General features: G+C 43.8%; 1 protein-coding gene across 3 annotated transcripts in view; it reads right to left on the reverse strand.

Annotated features, from left to right (window-relative positions):
• Window positions 1–18,698, reverse strand: part of ASAP1 (ArfGAP with SH3 domain, ankyrin repeat and PH domain 1) — a 276,123-nt gene that overhangs the window by 36,877 nt on the left and 220,548 nt on the right. For all 3 annotated transcript variants that reach the window (XM_080939796.1, XM_080939795.1, XM_080939797.1), the window contains 5 exons: window positions 12,543–12,630; window positions 10,499–10,547; window positions 5,524–5,687; window positions 4,550–4,683; window positions 2,904–2,995 (listed from right to left, as the gene is read on the reverse strand). In XM_080939796.1, coding sequence (XP_080795922.1) covers window positions 2,904–2,995; window positions 4,550–4,683; window positions 5,524–5,687; window positions 10,499–10,547; window positions 12,543–12,630 — 527 coding nt within the window. The remainder of the gene's footprint in view (window positions 1–2,903; window positions 2,996–4,549; window positions 4,684–5,523; window positions 5,688–10,498; window positions 10,548–12,542; window positions 12,631–18,698) is intronic.

Below are 18,698 nucleotides of genomic sequence, written 5' to 3' on the forward strand. Positions count from 1 at the left end.
AAGCCCGGACACACAGGACAAGGAACTATGTATTTGCTGATATGTGTGGATAATATACACCATAATAAAATTAATGTGCACAGAGATAATGGGTGATTTCTTTTCTACACAATAAAAACATTCTATGAATACTTCAAATTCACAACACAAGTGGGAAGATTTTAAAATTGAGACAAATTAAGCTTCCAGAGCTTTGTGAAAATTTTTATTTTTTTGCTCTAAGTCCCTTTACAGGTGAGAAAACTGACTTAGAAAGGCTACTCTTAAATCTACCCATAGAAAGACTGTTACAAGGATGAGGTGAGTTGGCTTCCTTGTGGAGGCTCCTTCAAGAGCAGGAGCTGGAAATACCAGGCCTAAAGTCTGAGTGGACATGTGGTGTCCAATCACCTTCACCATGGAAACTCAAGTGATCCTGGAGACTGGGCCTACCTCTCAGCCCCACACTGAGAACAGAGCCTCAATGCCCAAGGGTCACTCTGTCACCTATAGAAGACTGAAATGGAAGTCAGTTCAGGGAAAACCAGATGAGAGCCAGAACAACATCTGACACCGCAGAAACCCTGTGTCCATCTTGTGATCTTTACCACGAATATAAGCTAACTAGTAAAAACACATAAAGTTTGGGTTTAAATGGTTTGGGTTCTATAGCATGTCAGCTATGTGATACTATGAAAAGTATTTGAACCTTATGAACTTCATGTTTTTATCATCTGAAAATGGACACATCTACTCACTGGCACATTAAAGATTTATATACTGTTTTCTAATTCCCACATTTGCCCCAATGAGTTTACGTGCATCATATGCTTGCTTTCAGGTGTGTGTGTGTGTGTGTGTGTGTGTGTGTGTGTGTGTGTTTGGAACTGAACGCCTGAGGCATACTTCCTACAAACATGATTCTGTAAGAAGATGTCTGACCTCTTTGGCAAAGTCTGCCTTCCCTGCTAAGCCTGAGGCATTAAGGGTGAGGTTCACAGTACAGCTTGCTTTGCTATTTCCTTGGTATAGAGATGGTAATGGGAACACTTTAAGCATGTGCACAACTCAACAAAAGACCACTGCTGCCAAGAGGCCTTCTGGGAGACTTAACTTCATGATTGCAGACTGAATGTGCCCTGTAAAAATTTTAATACTTGTGTAAATTTGGTATCTGTGGAAGCATTGGGCAAATATTTAGACTGGTGTCCTTTCTTCCTGCAATAGACCCTTCCCAACTATGTGACTCAGAATTAACCTTTCTTCCTATTTATCCATGGCACTTAGGGGCTGAGGTAGAGTCTTTACTACAAGGTGCAGGATTCAATTTTGAGAACTCTCCATTTTCCCCCAAGTCCTAGGAGTGGAATCCAGGGCCTTGTTCATACTAGTCAAGCACCTTATCACTGAGCTACATTCCTAGTTCCTCTCTACTTACTAAAATGTAAGTTCAGTTTTTAAAATAAATTGATTTATGTAGTTCAAAAGTAAAATCAAAGTGTTATCAAAAAGTGTTCATTAAGAAGTTTCACACCTACTCCTATGCTAGACTACATACTTTTGTTTGTTTTTTTCTGTGTAAACCTGGCTGTCCTGGAACTTGCTCTCTAGACTAGGCTGGCCTCAAACTCAGAGATCTGTCTGCCTCTGCCTCCTGAGTATTGGGATTAATGGAGTGCTCTACCAATGTAAAGCAGACTACAAACTTTGTTATCAGTTTCCTAGTTACTGTCAGGTTCCGTAAGCAAAGATAAATTCCAATACATGTTCTGATTTAGACCTGAAGCATCCCTCTTAGGGTCATGTGTTGAAGGTTTGGTCTCTTGTTAATGACAGTAACACGCTATTGACCAGGCCATGAGGGTACTCAACCTACTGATGGGTGGAAGCACCCATGGCTTCATGGTGGGCTTCACTACTGGAAGGTAGTGGGTAGCTGCAGTGTGTCCTGGGTCACTTCTTGCCTGCTCTGCTTTCTCCCTGCTGTGAGGTGAGCAGTTCCTTCCCCACCACCTACTGCTACCTTGCTTCTTTCTGCCTCACTATCCTGGGCCACAGCAATGGGAGCAGCTGACTATGGACTGAAACACCTACACTCTTTCCTAATGAGACAAGTATGCAGACCCATGTATGCAAGTGTGTTTGGCTTCTGAGAAGGCAATGCAGTGATGAGAGGGTTTAATCACCAAGTTGGGCCACAATTCAGTTTCTGGGTCTGGCAGTGGGTCTAGGTTCAAAAGGTATGTTTCTTTTTCCCATCACCCATCTTGTCCTTTCCCAGAAGGCAGTCTGCTTTCTACTGTGCTTTGCTTTTCAAAATTTATCAACTGTCTTGGAAATCACTTACGCCAGAACATAGGACTTAGTGTTTTCACACCTGCATAGTGTTCTATCGTCTGGAAGAGTCACAGACTCCCTTTATCCCATTATTATTATTATTTTTTCTACCACAAAACAGATACTAGTTTCCAGAAGTGGAAGAGTCTGGCCCAGGTTAACAGATTTATAGTTCTGGTAAAGTGCTTTTTTTTTTACTTCCACCGAAAAGTCATTAGACAAAATGCCAGTCTTCCTAGACTTCTCTGAGAGGGTTGTTGGACGTCTGTATCTGAAAGGCATCTCCTGCCACTTGGCACATCGATTACCATATTACCTTAGCACAGCGTGACCAGATATGACTATTCCCAAGATCTGCTCCACAAAGCTGGGACTCAACAGCAGCTTCCAGGGAAGGTATTGCTGAGAAGAAACTTGCCTATTGCAGACACATGCTTCAAAATATCTTTCTAGTCTTCTCTTGATAACAGGGGTGGGGAAAGGTGAGGGGAATACTGTGCTGCTAGCTGGGTTTTGTTTGTCTGTTTTTGAGTGGAGGAGGACAGGAGAATAGACTAGTAAAGTATTCATATACTCAAAATACTTACATGTCACTTGAAGGGGTGGGCTTTGGTGAAGGGCTGGGTAAATTTGCTTCCATAATATCATTAAAACTATTGTTTCCTACGTTCTTGGCCAGCTGTAATATAAACAAACAGAATATAGTAAACTTTTATTTGCCTTTAAGATTTTTGTCCTTCATCTGACTCTGAGTATACAAACTATTCACTTTTCTGGTTAGGAAATTTCCTAAGTACCTGTCACACGCCAGGCACTGAATGCTGACCTGATGCTAGACATGGTAACAACACTCATTTCTCAGAGGTGTTCAGAATCTAGTGGAGTTGGGTTATGTCAAGACAATCAATCATGTCTACAGATGTGATGTGAAGGATGCTTGAAAAGAACAGGACCTGACTCCCCCTCCTCCTCATAGATCCTGAGATCAGACAAACTGACCTCCACATGGGAGCCTAAATCATGAACAATAGCTTTTCAAGCACTAGGCCACATCCTTTTTATATTGAATCATGGTACTTCTGGTGGGCAGAAAAGAAAGTAGGATTGCTGCTTTCCTGGGTGCAGATAGGGTGTTGTGGGTGCAGCAGAGAACTATCCACAGAACATCTTGCTTCTGGACCCAGGATTATTTAATCTTTGTGCTCTTCAGAAGGGCCTTTTGGAATCTGCATACTTCTCACAGTCATGCAAACAGGTCTTTGGGTATAAGGTCTTGGGTTTATTGCACAGTGAGTGTTTAATATCTGAACTTTCTCATTCTGGCAGTGAGACTTGGATTTCATGTTTGTAATGTCATGTCACCATTTCTGTACTGAAGGAACAGCTCCAGCTCCATATGACTGGGCCTTTCCTCTGTAACCCACAGTGAAATGGAAAGCTCAATTCCATACTTCCTCATGCCCCACAAGACACTGCTGTCCAGAGTACCTGACTTGTCCTCTTGGTGCTCTTATGCAGACAAGGCTGAGCAGGGTCTACTGTTCTCAACCCCAGTTTACCCACAGCCCCCTCAAGAGAAACACTTTCATCTGAATTGTTTCACTTCAACAAATTTCATTCTATTGCAAAGTCTCTTAAAGCACACTAGGGCTAAATTTATTCAAGACAAGAACCCATGGCCAGAGGCATTATGGGAAGCCAACTGGGCCTTTTACTACCATTTTCAATGCATTCTGAGGATGAACTCTGCAAAGTGTTCAATATCGATGGAAAGGCAGAAAAAAAAATTAAAGTATTCATATCCTTCACGTTTTTCAAATATCAAGCAGTTTAGTTCTTTAGTAACTACGTAAGTTAGGCTAAGGCTAACTGTTTTTGTGATACTAGCTAACAAGTTAGATCTACTTTTACAAATACCCAGGCAACAAAGGCTAAATTGGGAGAAACTATCCAGTCATTAGTCTTAACAATATAAACCACTAGGTAATTTGCACACAGACTTCAGCACTGTCGTGAACAGTATAAAAAGTAATTCCTAAAATAGCAGCTCAGAAGAAGCCCTTTTCATAGGGATGAGCTAGTTCATTGTAGTTCACTCTTTTCCCTTATACAGGAAACAGAAATAAGCAGTAATCATTATTTGTAACTATTAAAAACAAACATATCTCTCAAGAGTAGTATGTCAAATACCGAGACAATAAACCTTTCTTCTAAAGCACAGGGCAGGACTTACCAAGAGTTCAGAAGTTCCTAATTTGTCTAGTTCCAAAGACTGAATGCGTGAAATATGAACCCCCATTTCCCTGTGGATTCCGGAACACTCTATACAGGTCAAAATACCCAAGTTGGTTGAAAGCCACGTGGGTTCTGTGGAAAAGATTTGATGAAACACAAGACATGTCATTCAGATTGCCGGCTCCAGAGGAGACTCACCCAGCAGTCAACCTTGGTCAGAACCAGCTCCAGGGAAGGGTTGATGTAGGAATCTGGGGCTTGTGCTTTATATGCAGAGGCCCTTGGATCCCTTTAACATCAACTAAAAATCAGAGTCAAGCCATTTGTCCTTATAATAATTTGCTTCAGTCCTCTCCCTAGAGAGCCTATGGGACAGTCTCAGGCCTTGTGCCAGGGTTCCCTTACTGCCCCAGTCACAGACAGGGTTGAAGGCCTAAGAAGCGTTGAATCCTACAGCCATTGTGTACATTCAGATACAAGTAGCTCTAACCCATGATTCTGGTTCAATCTTCAGAAGCACCAGGTTTGCATTTCAACCACAAGCAAATCACTTTTATCCCCATCTGTAAGAGGAAGATGCTGGGTACCTTATGAACACATACACTGTGAGGACAGCGGTAGAAGAAGCACAAGACTTAGAAAGAGTGAACTGAATTAACACTACTTTAGTTGGGTGTGGGAGACTTGCACTTACTTCATGAGCACCATGTTCTATCTTCATCCCCTTAGTGATCATGGTGCACACTCAGGGAGTGGCACTGTGTTAGGTGATCTTGGTAGAATAGGTTGGGAAATACCCAGGTAGGGAAAATAGAGTAGGGAAGAGCAGCCCAGTGAAGGGAATCTTCACGTTCAGAGCTCATGCTGTGTGTGTGTCTAAGTTGGCCCCCAAACTCCAAGGAACTCAAGCAACCACCCCACTGAAGACCACAGAGAAAAGGCTCAACAAGCCAGTGTGCACAGGACAAATACCTGATGAGCCACAGTCACAGCAGATGTCATTCCCAGGGAGTCGCTGTACATCCTCAATGATGGCTTTAGTCAGGTCCTCCAGGCTATTCTCCCCTGTGCTCTGCTCACCACGGAAGGCCATGGTTAGGGCCTCTTCTTTGCTATTGGTCAGTACTGATATCCACCTGTGGTCAAGATACCAGACGAGGGTAGCCTTCAGAAGGGCAGGGTACCACTGTCTTTCTTTACTGGAAACACACCTTCAAAATCCCTCTCTTCTCTCAAGTGCTCCCCCCAAAATAGCAATAAAGTGAGGAAAAACGAGAAGGTAAATTGGAAGATAAGACATGGGTAGTTTGAGTACTTATGAGGTCCTGGGTTCAACCATTAGATCACAAAAAATTAAAGACAAATAATGGCAGTAAATTAATGAGAAGTGACATATAGGACCAGGTGAGGGATGGCTGGAGTAGATGACACACAGAGATGTCTGAGTAGGTGTCACAGGAAGATGGCTGGAGTGGATGACAGAGGACACGGTAGCTGATACCCTGTGTGAATACACAGGTGCTCACATCCTGTGTGAGCAGGAAGGACAATGAGAAGCAGTGACAGGTGGGATGTGTCCAACAGCAGGCGTCTGTTCTCTGGCAGACATAAAGAGCATGACTGTGAAAGGGATGTATGACTTGGAAGCAGGGCACATAAAAATGACCTGTTTGCATATGAAAACCCTCTACAGGCCACACGGAGCATTTGCTTCAGCTGGTGTAGGAGGTGAGGGAAGCATCGGGAACTAGACTTGGCCACGAGTGGGTCACTGGGGTCTGGCCTTGAAGGAGGTACCTCTTCTCGCCCTCAATCTGTAAGATGTAACCAGTTCCCACTACCACAGACTGTTGGCCATCATGCCTTTTCAGCTAAAACCGACTCTTCCTCTGACCCAGGAAGTGAAGAAAGTCTCTACACAGCGTCTGTTGAGTAATGGTGAGAGTAATATCACAGCAGCAGGTGTGACTATAGTGAGACACAGAATGCACTGAACACACCTCTTGCTTCCAAACTGTATGTAAAACCTGAAAGTCCAACAAGCATAAAATATACTGAATCAAATGTTTTTTAAATGACGCATTAAGTCATTTTTTTGGTGTGTTTTTATGTGTGTAGTCTAGCATTCCATGACACATGTGTGGAAGAAGTCAGAGGACAACTGTACCTTCCAACCTGTAGGTCCTAGCAGACTAACATAGGTTGTCAGGCTTGGTGGCAGGGCCACTGAGCCATCTAGGTGGCTGCGTCAATTTCATTTGATGACACAGGAGAAATGTTCAGACTGTGTCTTATGAAATAGAGGTGAAAAACCTTTAAAATACTGTCAAATTTAAATATATGTACCCATTATGCATTTATGTTTTTTGGAAAAAGTTAAAAAGAAATTTTAACCAAAATGTGCTTGTCTTTCGAGTGAGTCTCCCCCCTCCCAGGAAAAAAACTCATAGGAGGGGGTACATGTAATTTCCCAGAGATAAGATTATTATCTCTTATTACTTCAGCTGAGGTTAGTGTACTGGCGTCTTTCTGCTGAGGGGCAGCCATATTTCTCTAGCATTACCTCAACGAGCAGGGCATCTATACACTGAAGAAATGTGAGCCCATGGCACAGCAGACTTGCTCTGCCCATCCTGCTCGGTTCTCCCCAGATGAAAATACTCGAGACACAGAAGCACCATCAGGAAACACTTCAAGGTGCTCATGAACCGAAACCCGTCCTCTGAGGACTCGCTAATCTCTTGTGCTACTTGTCCCCCGGCCTTCTATCAGCAACCACACCCGTCAACCCCTGAGCCTTGAAGCCTCCCCATGCTGTTTGGGATCCCATCTCACACTACACGAGCGAGTCTATAGTGACAGGCATCACCCATAAAGAAACAATTATTTTTTTCGTGTTTTGATTTACTGCCAGGTTACTAAAGGTACAATGACTTGAAAGTTCAAAGAAAAAAGGTAATTTATAACGAGAGGAAAAAAAGCCCCAAATTTGCTTTTCAAAAACACAACAACAACAACAACAACAAAAACCAAAACCAAATCATAGCCAATCACTGCCTGTTTACACCGAGCACAGACGGCTACCAGGTTTGGGCTGAGCAGCTGCGTGGATGAAACACAGGGCGGCAGAATATGCAGCAACTTGAGAACCTCTGTAGTAAGTGCAGCAGCCAGAGATTTAACCAAAGCAGGCTGTGGGCGGTGCACTGCAGGGTAGCACTCACTTTCAGTTTACAGTTCTAGTGTCTGTTCCTCTCACTGTTCTAACTTAGTCTCAAGTTAGAAAGGAGAGATAGCTGTGTGTGTGCAAGTGCCCTAGGACAGAGAGGTCTGAAGCCCTGGATCTGGAGTTACGGGTGGTTTTGGGAATTGCACTGTAGTCTTCTGGAGGAGCAGAATGTACTGAACCCCAGCACCATTTCTCTAGCACACTTCACGAAGCTTGTTTCTGCAGGTCAGTGGCAGTACGTTATCCAGGACCCTAGAGCTCACAGTGAGTGTAGGCTCAGTCTTACTTTCTGTCACCGTGTCAGGCACTATGACACTTGGTCTTGAGTTGGACTGGCTTACAACAGCACAGTCTACATTCTTAGAACACCTACCATTATGCCATGGGCTCAAGGCTTTTCCACAGGCTCATGATTTTTTAAAAACAAAGTTTGTCATAGTAAGTAGGGAATGTATATCTAAGGACAACTAATTCTTCTCAAAAGAAGTGACTTAAATCTGGTAGAATAGGTACATTTCCAAAGGGCTGAGAACACAGTGAGCGTGAATGTACATTTATTGGACTTTGACACGAAGTTTCATGTGCTCCAGGCTGATCCAAAACTTACTGGGTACCAAGGATGACTCTGAACGTCTCATCTTCCTGCTCTCACCTCCCAGGTGCTGAGACTTCGGGCATGAAGCCGCAGACCCGGCTCATACCATGCTGAGGGCGAGCACAGGGCTCTGTGAATTCTAGGCAAGCACTCTGCCAAATGAGCTGCAACCCTATCCCACTGCAAGACTTCTTTTTTTAAAAAACTTTTGGTAGACCCAAAAAATGTAGGAAATGATACAAGGTACAAAACTAATTTTGAGTTTCTAAGATAAAAACGAACTATGTGCCAGTAGGTTTATAATCCTTAACTGCTCTGCTGCTTCTGCATGAGACACTGAGGCCAGATCGCCTGTCTGAACAAACAGCCAGTGAGACTAGATTCAGGTCCCTGGACTCAAACGTGCAGCTGCTGACAGCTGCTCCTTGGTGAGAAGTCTTTCTTTCATTTCATAGTTTCCCATGGGAAGGAAAGCTGGTGTGTAATGTAAAGCTGGGGAGCTGGGGGTAAAGGAGCAGAAATAAAGCTTGTCTTCCCTACCAGAGTCCAAGGAGAGCCAAGGCGTGAAACAGCCAGTAACATCGGGAGAGTCTGAAGGGAGCCTTTTACTTTGAATGCCACATCCCACAGGCAGGAAACCTGCACCTCACAGCCCTGGATGAACCATCTGTGTGTTCTAAGACATGGAAGGCTTGTGCTTGAGACAGAAGAGAAAGAGATCAAGTCTTCCTGGCATCACCCAGATTTCTCATTTGTCTCCCACTTAGCGCTTTGAGGACCAGGGAGAGAGAAATTAGGAAGATGGAAGTGGTATTTCAAGGTAGTTTTCCTAAGACTGACACAGGCACTGGACCTCTGTGTGCTCACTCAGAGTGAGCATTAACAAGACACAAGGTGCACTTGGCATAATGTGATGTCAGTAAGAATGAGGCCTCTCTGAGTCGGGGGTGGGCTTGGGGATAGCTTTCCTGCATCTTCCTGTCTTGTTCCCAGTTACTCCAGTCACCAGCTCATGGCTGCAATATCAAGCCACAGGTTTCCTGCACTGGCAAGGCAGAGAGTCTTTAGCTTTAGCTAGCTTCTTTAGCTCAGGCTAGGTTGACCTTTCTGAAGAAAGCCATCTCTAGGCAGTTCCCTAAGACTCCAAGTCTGGGTTCCCCAGCACGTCTCTCTTGATCCCTGAGCTGAGAGCCAACAGCATGTCATGTGGTCTGTCTGTCTGGTTCTCACTGCTTCCCATAACTCTTGGCAGCTAGCTTTCTTAGGTCCTCTGCTCTCCCTCTCACCTCCACTTACTTGTGGTCCATTTCTTGTTCTCTTTCAGAGTCCCTATCTGAGTCTGAGATCAGACAGAGTATAATACTCAGAGAAACAGGAGTGGAAGAAGTGAGTGAGTGAGTCCTCAAATGGTCTGAACAGGGTTCTGGGGCTCTAAGGAGTTAAGACAGAATTACTGATGGACAAAGAATTTTCGTAGTTTATGAAACTTGGTCTAAATTACTTGTGAGAAATAAAAGTGTAAACATTTCAAAATGGCTTTACTGACTGCTTTCTCACCAACGAAAAACAGCTGATAATGCAATAAATTGCTGTTTGAATGTCAGACCACTGGAGGCAGAAAGGAATGAAACTGACTTCAGGTTGCAGTCTCTGTGGTATGTGAAACCCAACCTAGCTCTTCCCATTGCACATGGTTCCCTCTGACTGTGTCGTGCTTGTCCAGCAAGAGGACACAGCCAGACGTTTCTGCTTCTCTCACAAGAGCAGCTAAGCATCTAGCCAGCACCCGTGAACATCCCAAATAATGTAAATTTGTAACCAAACACCAAGCAACACACCTAAATTCAGGGAAGCATAATCATCAGATGAGCAAGACTTAGTGATTATTCTTAAAGTCTCTAAATGGCTGTGCATGGATACAGACCAGAGGAACACAGAGCCATGTGAAGAAGCTACAGCCAGAGACAACAGAGCAACAATCCTAGTACTACTGAGGCAGGGGCTGAATATCCCAGGCGGGCAGGACAGATGGAGAGAGACAGGAAAGAAGTATGACAAGCCACCAGGGTAGTTAATAATGCTTTAATTCCAAACCACGGCACCGTCATTTTGAAAGTACTTACGCTACATAGTCCTGCTCATCCTCTGCCTGAAAGTGATATGTTCGATTATCTAAAACACAAAAATACATCTCAGTAAGGAGAATACCTGCAAGCACGAATAAAGCAGTTTTAAAGTCTGCAAAAACACAAACTCCATTATGTGCCAGCAGCTTAACTAGTCAATTAGTTTTATTTTCCTTAAGTACAAAGGACTAAGATATAGGGTCACAAACACCATGCAGATAGTAGGCATTTCTGTTTGTTTGTTTCAGACAGTCTCGACCTGGCCTCAACGTTGGCTGTGACTGTCGGCATGCACCGTCACACCCGACGATACGCCTCTTTGAAAGACAGACTGAGAAAAAAATGAGGTCCTGTCTGACCCAGAGGAGGTTCAGTGGCAAACTGGCACAAGTCAGTACTTCCTATTCAAAAAGGATTGCCATCCCTTCTAGGATCCCAACTGCAGCGGGGAAGCAGCACTCTTGGCCCGAACGGGATGCTCTCCAGCTGAATCAGGCTCCAGGGCAGGCAGGTTTATCTCTGCCTTCCAAAAAGGCCTGACATCGATACAGCGGATAGAATGCTCATGAGAAGAGTTCATTTAAAAAGCCCAGGACTATACAAGTGCTTCCAGAACATGTGAGTGCTCCAGGCAGATACACCCACTCAGCACCCTTAGAGACCACTGTGTACTTCAGAAAGCACACATACAAATGGCAGCCTTACTGTGGGCTGAGCTAGCCCAACTCACCCAGCTTTTTCTTCTGTAAAATGGGAAAGTGAGAATTAGCAATACTGTATAAAATGCATCTGGCAGATTTAGAAACTCAAGATAAATGATGCCTATTAAAAGCCAAATCATAAAGTAAATTCGTCAATGATCTGAGTAATCATGGAAATTATAGGGACTCTGAATTGTACAGAGGTGCTCCATCTGAAGCTCCTCACGAATGGTTCCGTCACAGGACCTCATAGGAGACTATCAAGGGCAGGGCTGTGTACAGGTCATTTGGTCAGTTGGCCATGCTGGGCTTTGAGTCCCTGTTGTACTTTCAGACAGTATAGAGTGGCTCTGGTCTCTCCTATCTGTTTGGGGTTTGAGGTGCTGGGGATGGAACTGAGCACGTGACAAAGTGCTCTCTGCAGAGCTACATGCCTCTTACTGTTCTGCAGAAGTCGCTGCAAAGTGAGTCAGTCAGTGCAGGCCAGCAAAACAGTCCCTCCCCCACCTGCTGAACACAGAGAACATGGCCACAGGTAGAGAGCTGGTGGCTGGTCTTACCCCTCACCAAGGAGAAAAGCCAAGTGCTGTGCAGCGACAGAGTGAGGGTGTGGTGACAACAGTTCAACAAGGTTCAAAACAACAGTCTGAAGCAAGGGGTTTGGTTTTTCCATGAAGAGCTTGATTTTGCAAGAATGTACTGGACAAATCAGACACATTGCAACAGTGGTGTACCTGCATTCCTGCATCTACACCAGTGCTTTTCAATCAACAGGTACAAGCTGGAATCTCCTACTACTTCAGAGTGTCTGGGTTTCCCATCAAAACTTTACAGATCAGTACGTGACATGGTGACACAGTTAGAGAACGTGTCTGAGGGAATATTAGAAACAAGCCTAGATGAACAAGCCTAGAGTCTTACTCTTTTCTGAGTCAGGGTCTACTACACAGTCCTGGCTGGCTTGGAACTTGCTGCGTAGTACAGGCTCGCCTTCAACTCATGAGATCCACCTACCCCTGCAGAAAGGTGTGCAACAGACCCACCCGTTTATTCACACTCTAAATACATCACACAGACAAGCTAAGCTGTCACAATGAAAACTCAGACCCTGGAGATGGTGCAAACCCTGAGGCAGGCTTGCTTAAGTTCAAGGTTGATTTAGGGGACGAAGTAGGATTCTGCCTCAAACAAGGAAGCAAGCAAACAAAAGGTTCTCAGGAGCTTCCTTAAACATGCTGGAGTTAAATCTGAGGAGCCCCACTGAAAACTTGATGCTTAAATAACCAGACCTGTAGCTGTCAGAACCACAATGACCAGTTGGCTTTAACAACAGGACTTACGTGATATCAGGTCAAAAGACTTCTTGTCCTCAGCATTCGGTTTGACCTGGCAGGTGAGGAGGTTTAACTTAGCAGGCTGCCTGTTGGACTGTAAAAGGGACACAGGTTACACATGCAGCGGCCCCACTCCACGCCTCGGTGCAGCACGCACTCAGAATGCCGGCTCAGTGACGGAAGGACACAGCATTAGCAGGGAAGAAAACAGACATGGAGTTCACCGCGACACATCAGACCCTTAGTTTCTGCTCTAACATACAAGCTTGCAGACAGTCTCAACAGACCCCCTGGAATTCTGACTTCAGTAAGGACAGAAAAGGTTACCCCTCGATGTTTCTTAACTGTATGCGGGCACGCTGGAGATCAACCAGAATGGAACCAAGAACACCGCTGTACGTAAACTGGCACTTCTGGCTTGTGTCTTACCGTGAAAGCCACTGACTTGCATTTTCACTCATCAATACAGGAGACCCCTGCAGCAGTTACCTCAATGCTGACATCCTAGGCATTTGTGAATACTGGTTGCAATATAAAAATCACTTAGCCTCAAAGTATAAGGATAATTATCACTGACTAGGTATTATGTAATGAGCCCTAAATATCTGACGAGAGCAAACACACAGTAAGAATTTACATGACTTACTAGTAAATACTCAGTCACACATTTAAAACAGACCTTACAAACATCTAGAAACTAACTAAAGGGGTGCAGTGCCCAATCATTCTGACCTTCCTGCCTGCACGTGCCTAGGCCCCATGCTTCTTGCAGATATAACTAAAGAAAGAATTGTCAAGAGTGTCTTGAGCTCAGCTGTTTCAGCACAAGAAATCTGTGGAACTTTCTGGTCAGACCTGCATGTCTACTTCATATGGCAGTCATGATCTAAAAAAGACTCGGTTGCTACTCAGGAACGTCACTTTTTAAGGACAGGGAGAGGACAGAGAGGATACACTGTAAAGCACTCTGAGATCAAAGCATCAGGGATGGTGCTGAGCAACAAGTTTCAGCACACACTACGTCTCTCCTAGCAGCAGGCCCTAGAAAACAAACTGTTCCCTGCGTGCTCAGCATTGTGAACCAGTCTTCCCTCGCAAAGATCAGACACAGAGAACGATGCCCTCAGCACACTAGCTGTTTCACGGCATAAAGTATGGGAGCAGAGGTGAAGGGGGGGTGTGTCCGCAGTCACTGCATCCATCTCTGATTCCAACTGGGGACAGTGCTGAGGGTTACAGCTGGGAGGAAGCGCTGATGCCCTTGCTGCAGCATCAGCTGAACCCAGACCATGAGAGGAGGCAGGAGGGTGAGCCAGAGAGAGTGAGCGTCCTATACACATCTCAGTTTGACTGCCTACACACTGGGCCCCATCTGTGGTGGATCCTCCATTTCATCTTTCTGGAGGTTGACAGTGTCACCCATTTCCTCTGTGAATTACTGTGTCACAGGACAGCTTGTGAAGGCTGGAAAGGAAGGAAGGACTTTGTCTAATGCTAAGCCTTTGAAAATTATATTCTGTTTGGAATCTGGATTTAAGGAAGACTGTAGAATGCTTAGGGGAATCAAGAGATGATTAAAGGGGTGGAAAAAGGAAACTTTTATGATGGGATAAAGGCATCAATCACAGTTCAGAGGAAGAAGAGTGGGCGTGACCATACCGATGTCTGAAAGCATATAAACATTGTCAATGGGAAAGCTGGGCAGCTGTTTTCCATATGTACAAATGAAAAGAAATGCACTCAAACCATGTAAGATTTGGGCCAGACATATGGAAGAACTTCCCAAGCTTAAGTTGATTTGATATAACAAGAGGTTTCAGAATTTCTATAAACAAAATCTTTTAAACCAATGTTTAGGATTCTTCAGTAGAGAAATCTAGTTTTGAAAAGTTTAAGAAACATTTGATTGTATTCATATTAAGCATGGCAGAAAGTTAGCACAATAATTTCTTAATTCCAAATTCCTAGCTGCTTCTTAACACCAGAAACACCCAGCAATAGATGTAAACTCTTAAAGGACTAGTGAATTCAGCATTAGCTGCACATATATAAGTCAACCAGTACCACACTGGACAGCTTCATATAAGGGCTTTACAGAGTTTATCCACTAGCAATAATATTGGGTGTTTACCCTACAGAATGGTTAGGTTGCTATATTAACACGAACCTCCAGTGACAGGAGCACACCTTGCCTACAATGCACTAACCAGCCTAAACTGCAATAGGTGTAGCAAACAAAGCAGTTGATGTATCCAATGCTAAGTAACGGGACATCAGGAAAGGCTTAGGATGGGCTTGGGGAATGTTCTTCTCAAGTCCAAAGAGCCTTAGCAGAAGCACAGAAATTACTATAGTAATAATGGTAATTCTAGCTGTTTAAGTTACAAAATTTCAAAAACACTCTTGACATTTAGACTAAATTATAGGTATATTGATGAAAGACAACAATTTTTCCATAGATTAAAATTAGAGCAAAACTAAACAACTTGGCCCAGCTGTATCATGGTGAGACAGTTCAGGAAGTAAAGTATGTTTATACTGTCCCCGCCACCCCCAGTCCTCCACATCTTTCTGGTGTCTGGAGGCCATGGTTCTGACCAGCCTTCCCCTCACACACACTGCTCTGTATGGCTCTCCTCACAATTTGTCTCCTGCCTTCCTTTCAACCACTGGTGTGCCATGTGCTTACTAAACTACACCATGTATATGGATAGCAAGCACTCAAATATCAAAGTACTACATTCCAGAAAACTCACAAACTTCTTGTCCATTCTAAGAAGTGCTTTTAGTTTCCTTTACTAGATGACGTGGAGAGAGAGAGAGACGCTAACTCTCTACCCCTAGCATGCTCAGTAAGGCAGTGGCTGAGTGGAAGAGGGCCTCCACGCTTCTTTTACTACAGGCCAGCAAGGAAAGAAATAATGGCAGACCTCTGGGATTGGCCGCATATCTGATTCTTACCAAAATTCCTAATTCAGCTTGATAAAAAAGACATTTTAGAATGTGAAATAGTTTCTCACTCATTTGATAATTACTAAAGCCTCTTCCCTGCCTTTAAGAGCACGGGAAAAGCACCACTGTCCCCAGCTCTAGGAAAAGCTGATTATACAAGAGAGCACATCTGCTGTTCAAGAGGGTTGGGTCTGAGTCTTGGGGTGTGTACCAAGTGAGCCACGCCTCGAAGTGAACAGCCTAGCAAAACTGAATGTGAACAAAGCAGATGAGTTGGGAAGGGGGAAGAGCATCAGGTGCAAAGAGAGCATGGAGCAGAAAGAGGGACAGGTGACCTGACTCCCGTTGAACAGAAAAGCGGAAAGGAGTGGCTTAAGGGAGCCACACTCTGGAGTCCTAGCGTGCTGCTGAAGGAAGATTCTCAGAGCAGTGGTCATGCAGGGCTTCCCTCAAGTGGATGGTGGAAGTTGAGAGTAACACAGATGACCAAGCAGGCATGGCGCAGACTAGATACTCCACATATGGCCAAGATTCAAAACTAAGCTTTCTATTGAGGCCCTGGATGCTGAGTGGGGACAAGTGCCACTGCTCCTGAGGGGTGTCTCAGGATGGACTTCATTCAAGAGTGCCTGCTCCAAACCCAGCTGCACACCTGTCAGAACTGAAGATTTTATAGCTTGGTGCTCCTAAACACCCAGGCGTGGCCTTTTACAGACTGCCTTTTATTAAAATAATACAAACTCACTCACTTCACAGGAGAAACTGCACCTGGCTAATCACAATTTTATAGTCTTTGCTATTATTTTGATTTTAACAGGCTTTCTCTGAAAAGCATTTTTGTTTTCAACAAATATTGGTTCAACTTGTATATGTTGTTCTTTTTTAAATTGTTTTATTGGATATTCTCTGTATTTACATTTTGAGTTATCCCCTTCCCCCTCCACTTGCTTCCATGAAGGTGCTCCCTCTCCCAATCACCCTCTCCACCTCAGTGCCTTGGCATTTTCTTACACTGGAAAGGCATGACTTCACTGGACCAAAGGCATCTTCTCCCATTGATGCCAGATAATACTATCTTCTGCTGCATATGCAACTAGAGCCATGGGTCTCTATATATGTGCTCAGTGGTTAGTGATTTAGTCCATGGGAGTTCTGGAGGGTTTGGTTGGTTGATAATGTTGTTCTTCCCATCAGGTTGCAAACCCTTTCAGCTCCTTCAGTCCTTTCTTTAGCTCTTTCATTGGGGTTCCCGTTTTTAGTCTGATGGTTAGCTGCAAGCATCCTCAACTGTATCTGTATGACTCTGGCAGAGTCTCTGATGAGGCATCCATATCTGGTTCCTGCCAGTAAGCACTTCTTGGCAACAGCAATAGTGCTTGTATTTGGTGGCTGCATATGGTGAGGCTGTCTTTGAATGATTTTTTTCTTCAATCCCTGCTCCTCTATTTGACCTTGTATTTCCTCCCATGAGTGTTTTGTTTTCTCTTCTAAGAAGGACTGAGGCATCCACATTCTGGCTTTTTTTCTTTTTGAATTTCATAAAGTCTGTGAATTTTTTCTTGGGTATTCAGAGTTTTTTGGAGCTAGTATTTGCTTATCAGTGAGTACATACCATGTGTGTTCTTTTGTGATTGGGTTACCTCACTTAGGAAGATAGTTTCTAGTTCCATCCATTTGCCGATGAATTTCATAAAGTCACTCTTTCTAATAGCTGAGTAGTACTCCATTGTGTAAATATACCACAATTTTTGTATCAATTCATCTACTCAAGGACATCTGGGTTCTTTCCAGCTTCTGGCTATTATAAATAAGGCTGCTATTAATATGGTAGAGCATGTGTCCTTGTTATATGTTGGAGCATCTTTTGGGTATATTCCCAGGAGTAGAATAGCTGGGTTGTCAGATAGTACTATGCCCAACTTTCAGAGGAACCACCAGATTGATTTCCAGAGTGGTTGTACCAGCTTGCAATCCCACCAACAATGGGGGAGTGTTCCTCTTTCTCCACATCCTTGCTAGCATCTTCTGTCACCTGAGTTTCTGATCTTAAGCCAAGCTAACTTGTGTGAGGCAGAATCTCAGGGTTGTTTTGATTTGCATTTCCCTGATGACTAGGGATGTTGAGCATTTCTTTAGGTGCTTCTCAGCCATTTGATATTCCTCAGTTGAGAATTCTTTATTTAACTCTGTATCCCATTTTTTAATAGGATTATTTGATTCTCTGGAGACTAACTTCTTGAGTTCTTTGTATATATTAGATATTAATCCTCTATCAGATGTAGGATTGGTAAAGATCCTTTCCTAAAACTATTCTCAAACAATAAAAGAACTTCTGGGAGAATCACCATCCCTAACCTCAAGCTATATTACCGATCAATCATGATAAAAACCACATGGTATTGGTACAGAGAGAGCCAGGTAGGTCAATGGAACAGAATTGAAGACCCAGAAATGAACCCACGAACCTATGGTCACCCGATCTTTGACAAAGGTGTCATACACATTTAATAGAAAAAGAATAGCATCTTCAACAAATGATGCTGGTTCAACTGGTAGTCAGCATGCAGAAGAATGCAAAATGATCCATTCTTATCTCCTTGTACAAAGCTCAAGTCCAAGCAGATCAAAGACCTCCACATAAAACCAGATACACGAAAACTAATAGAACAGAAAGTGGGGAAGAGCTTAGACCACATAGGCACTGGGGAAAATTTCCTGAACAGAACACCAATGGCTTATGTTCTAAGATCAAGAATAGACAAATGGACCTCACGAAATTGCAAAGCTTCTTTCTGTAAGGCAATTCTTGATGGCTTATGTTGGGACCTTATGTTGTTCTTAAAAGCTGCTGTTCAACTGACACTATACTCATCTAAGGCAAACACATTCAAGTTTCTGATATGAGAAATGTTTCAATTAGGGTGCCTGTGGGTACGTTCCTTCCTGCTTGACATGCCAGTGTGCTAGGGGAGTGTCACCCTGCATGAAGAACTGCACTGTGACCTCCATCAGCTCTGCCTCCAGAAAACAAGCAAGCCCACTCACTGGTCCTGAGGCAGCTCAGTGTGCACACAGCTGCTGGAACTGTTCAGAAAGAAACTGTAACTCCAGTCACCCTGTTGAACCGATCTGCATCATACACAAGATGAGGATATCATTAATTACTTTGGAAATAAGCCTGACTCTACCAGGCTGAGGTAAAAAATAAAA

This window comes from Micromys minutus (assembly GCF_963924665.1).
Source record: "Micromys minutus genome assembly, chromosome: 27".
NCBI lineage: Eukaryota > Metazoa > Chordata > Mammalia > Rodentia > Muridae > Micromys > Micromys minutus.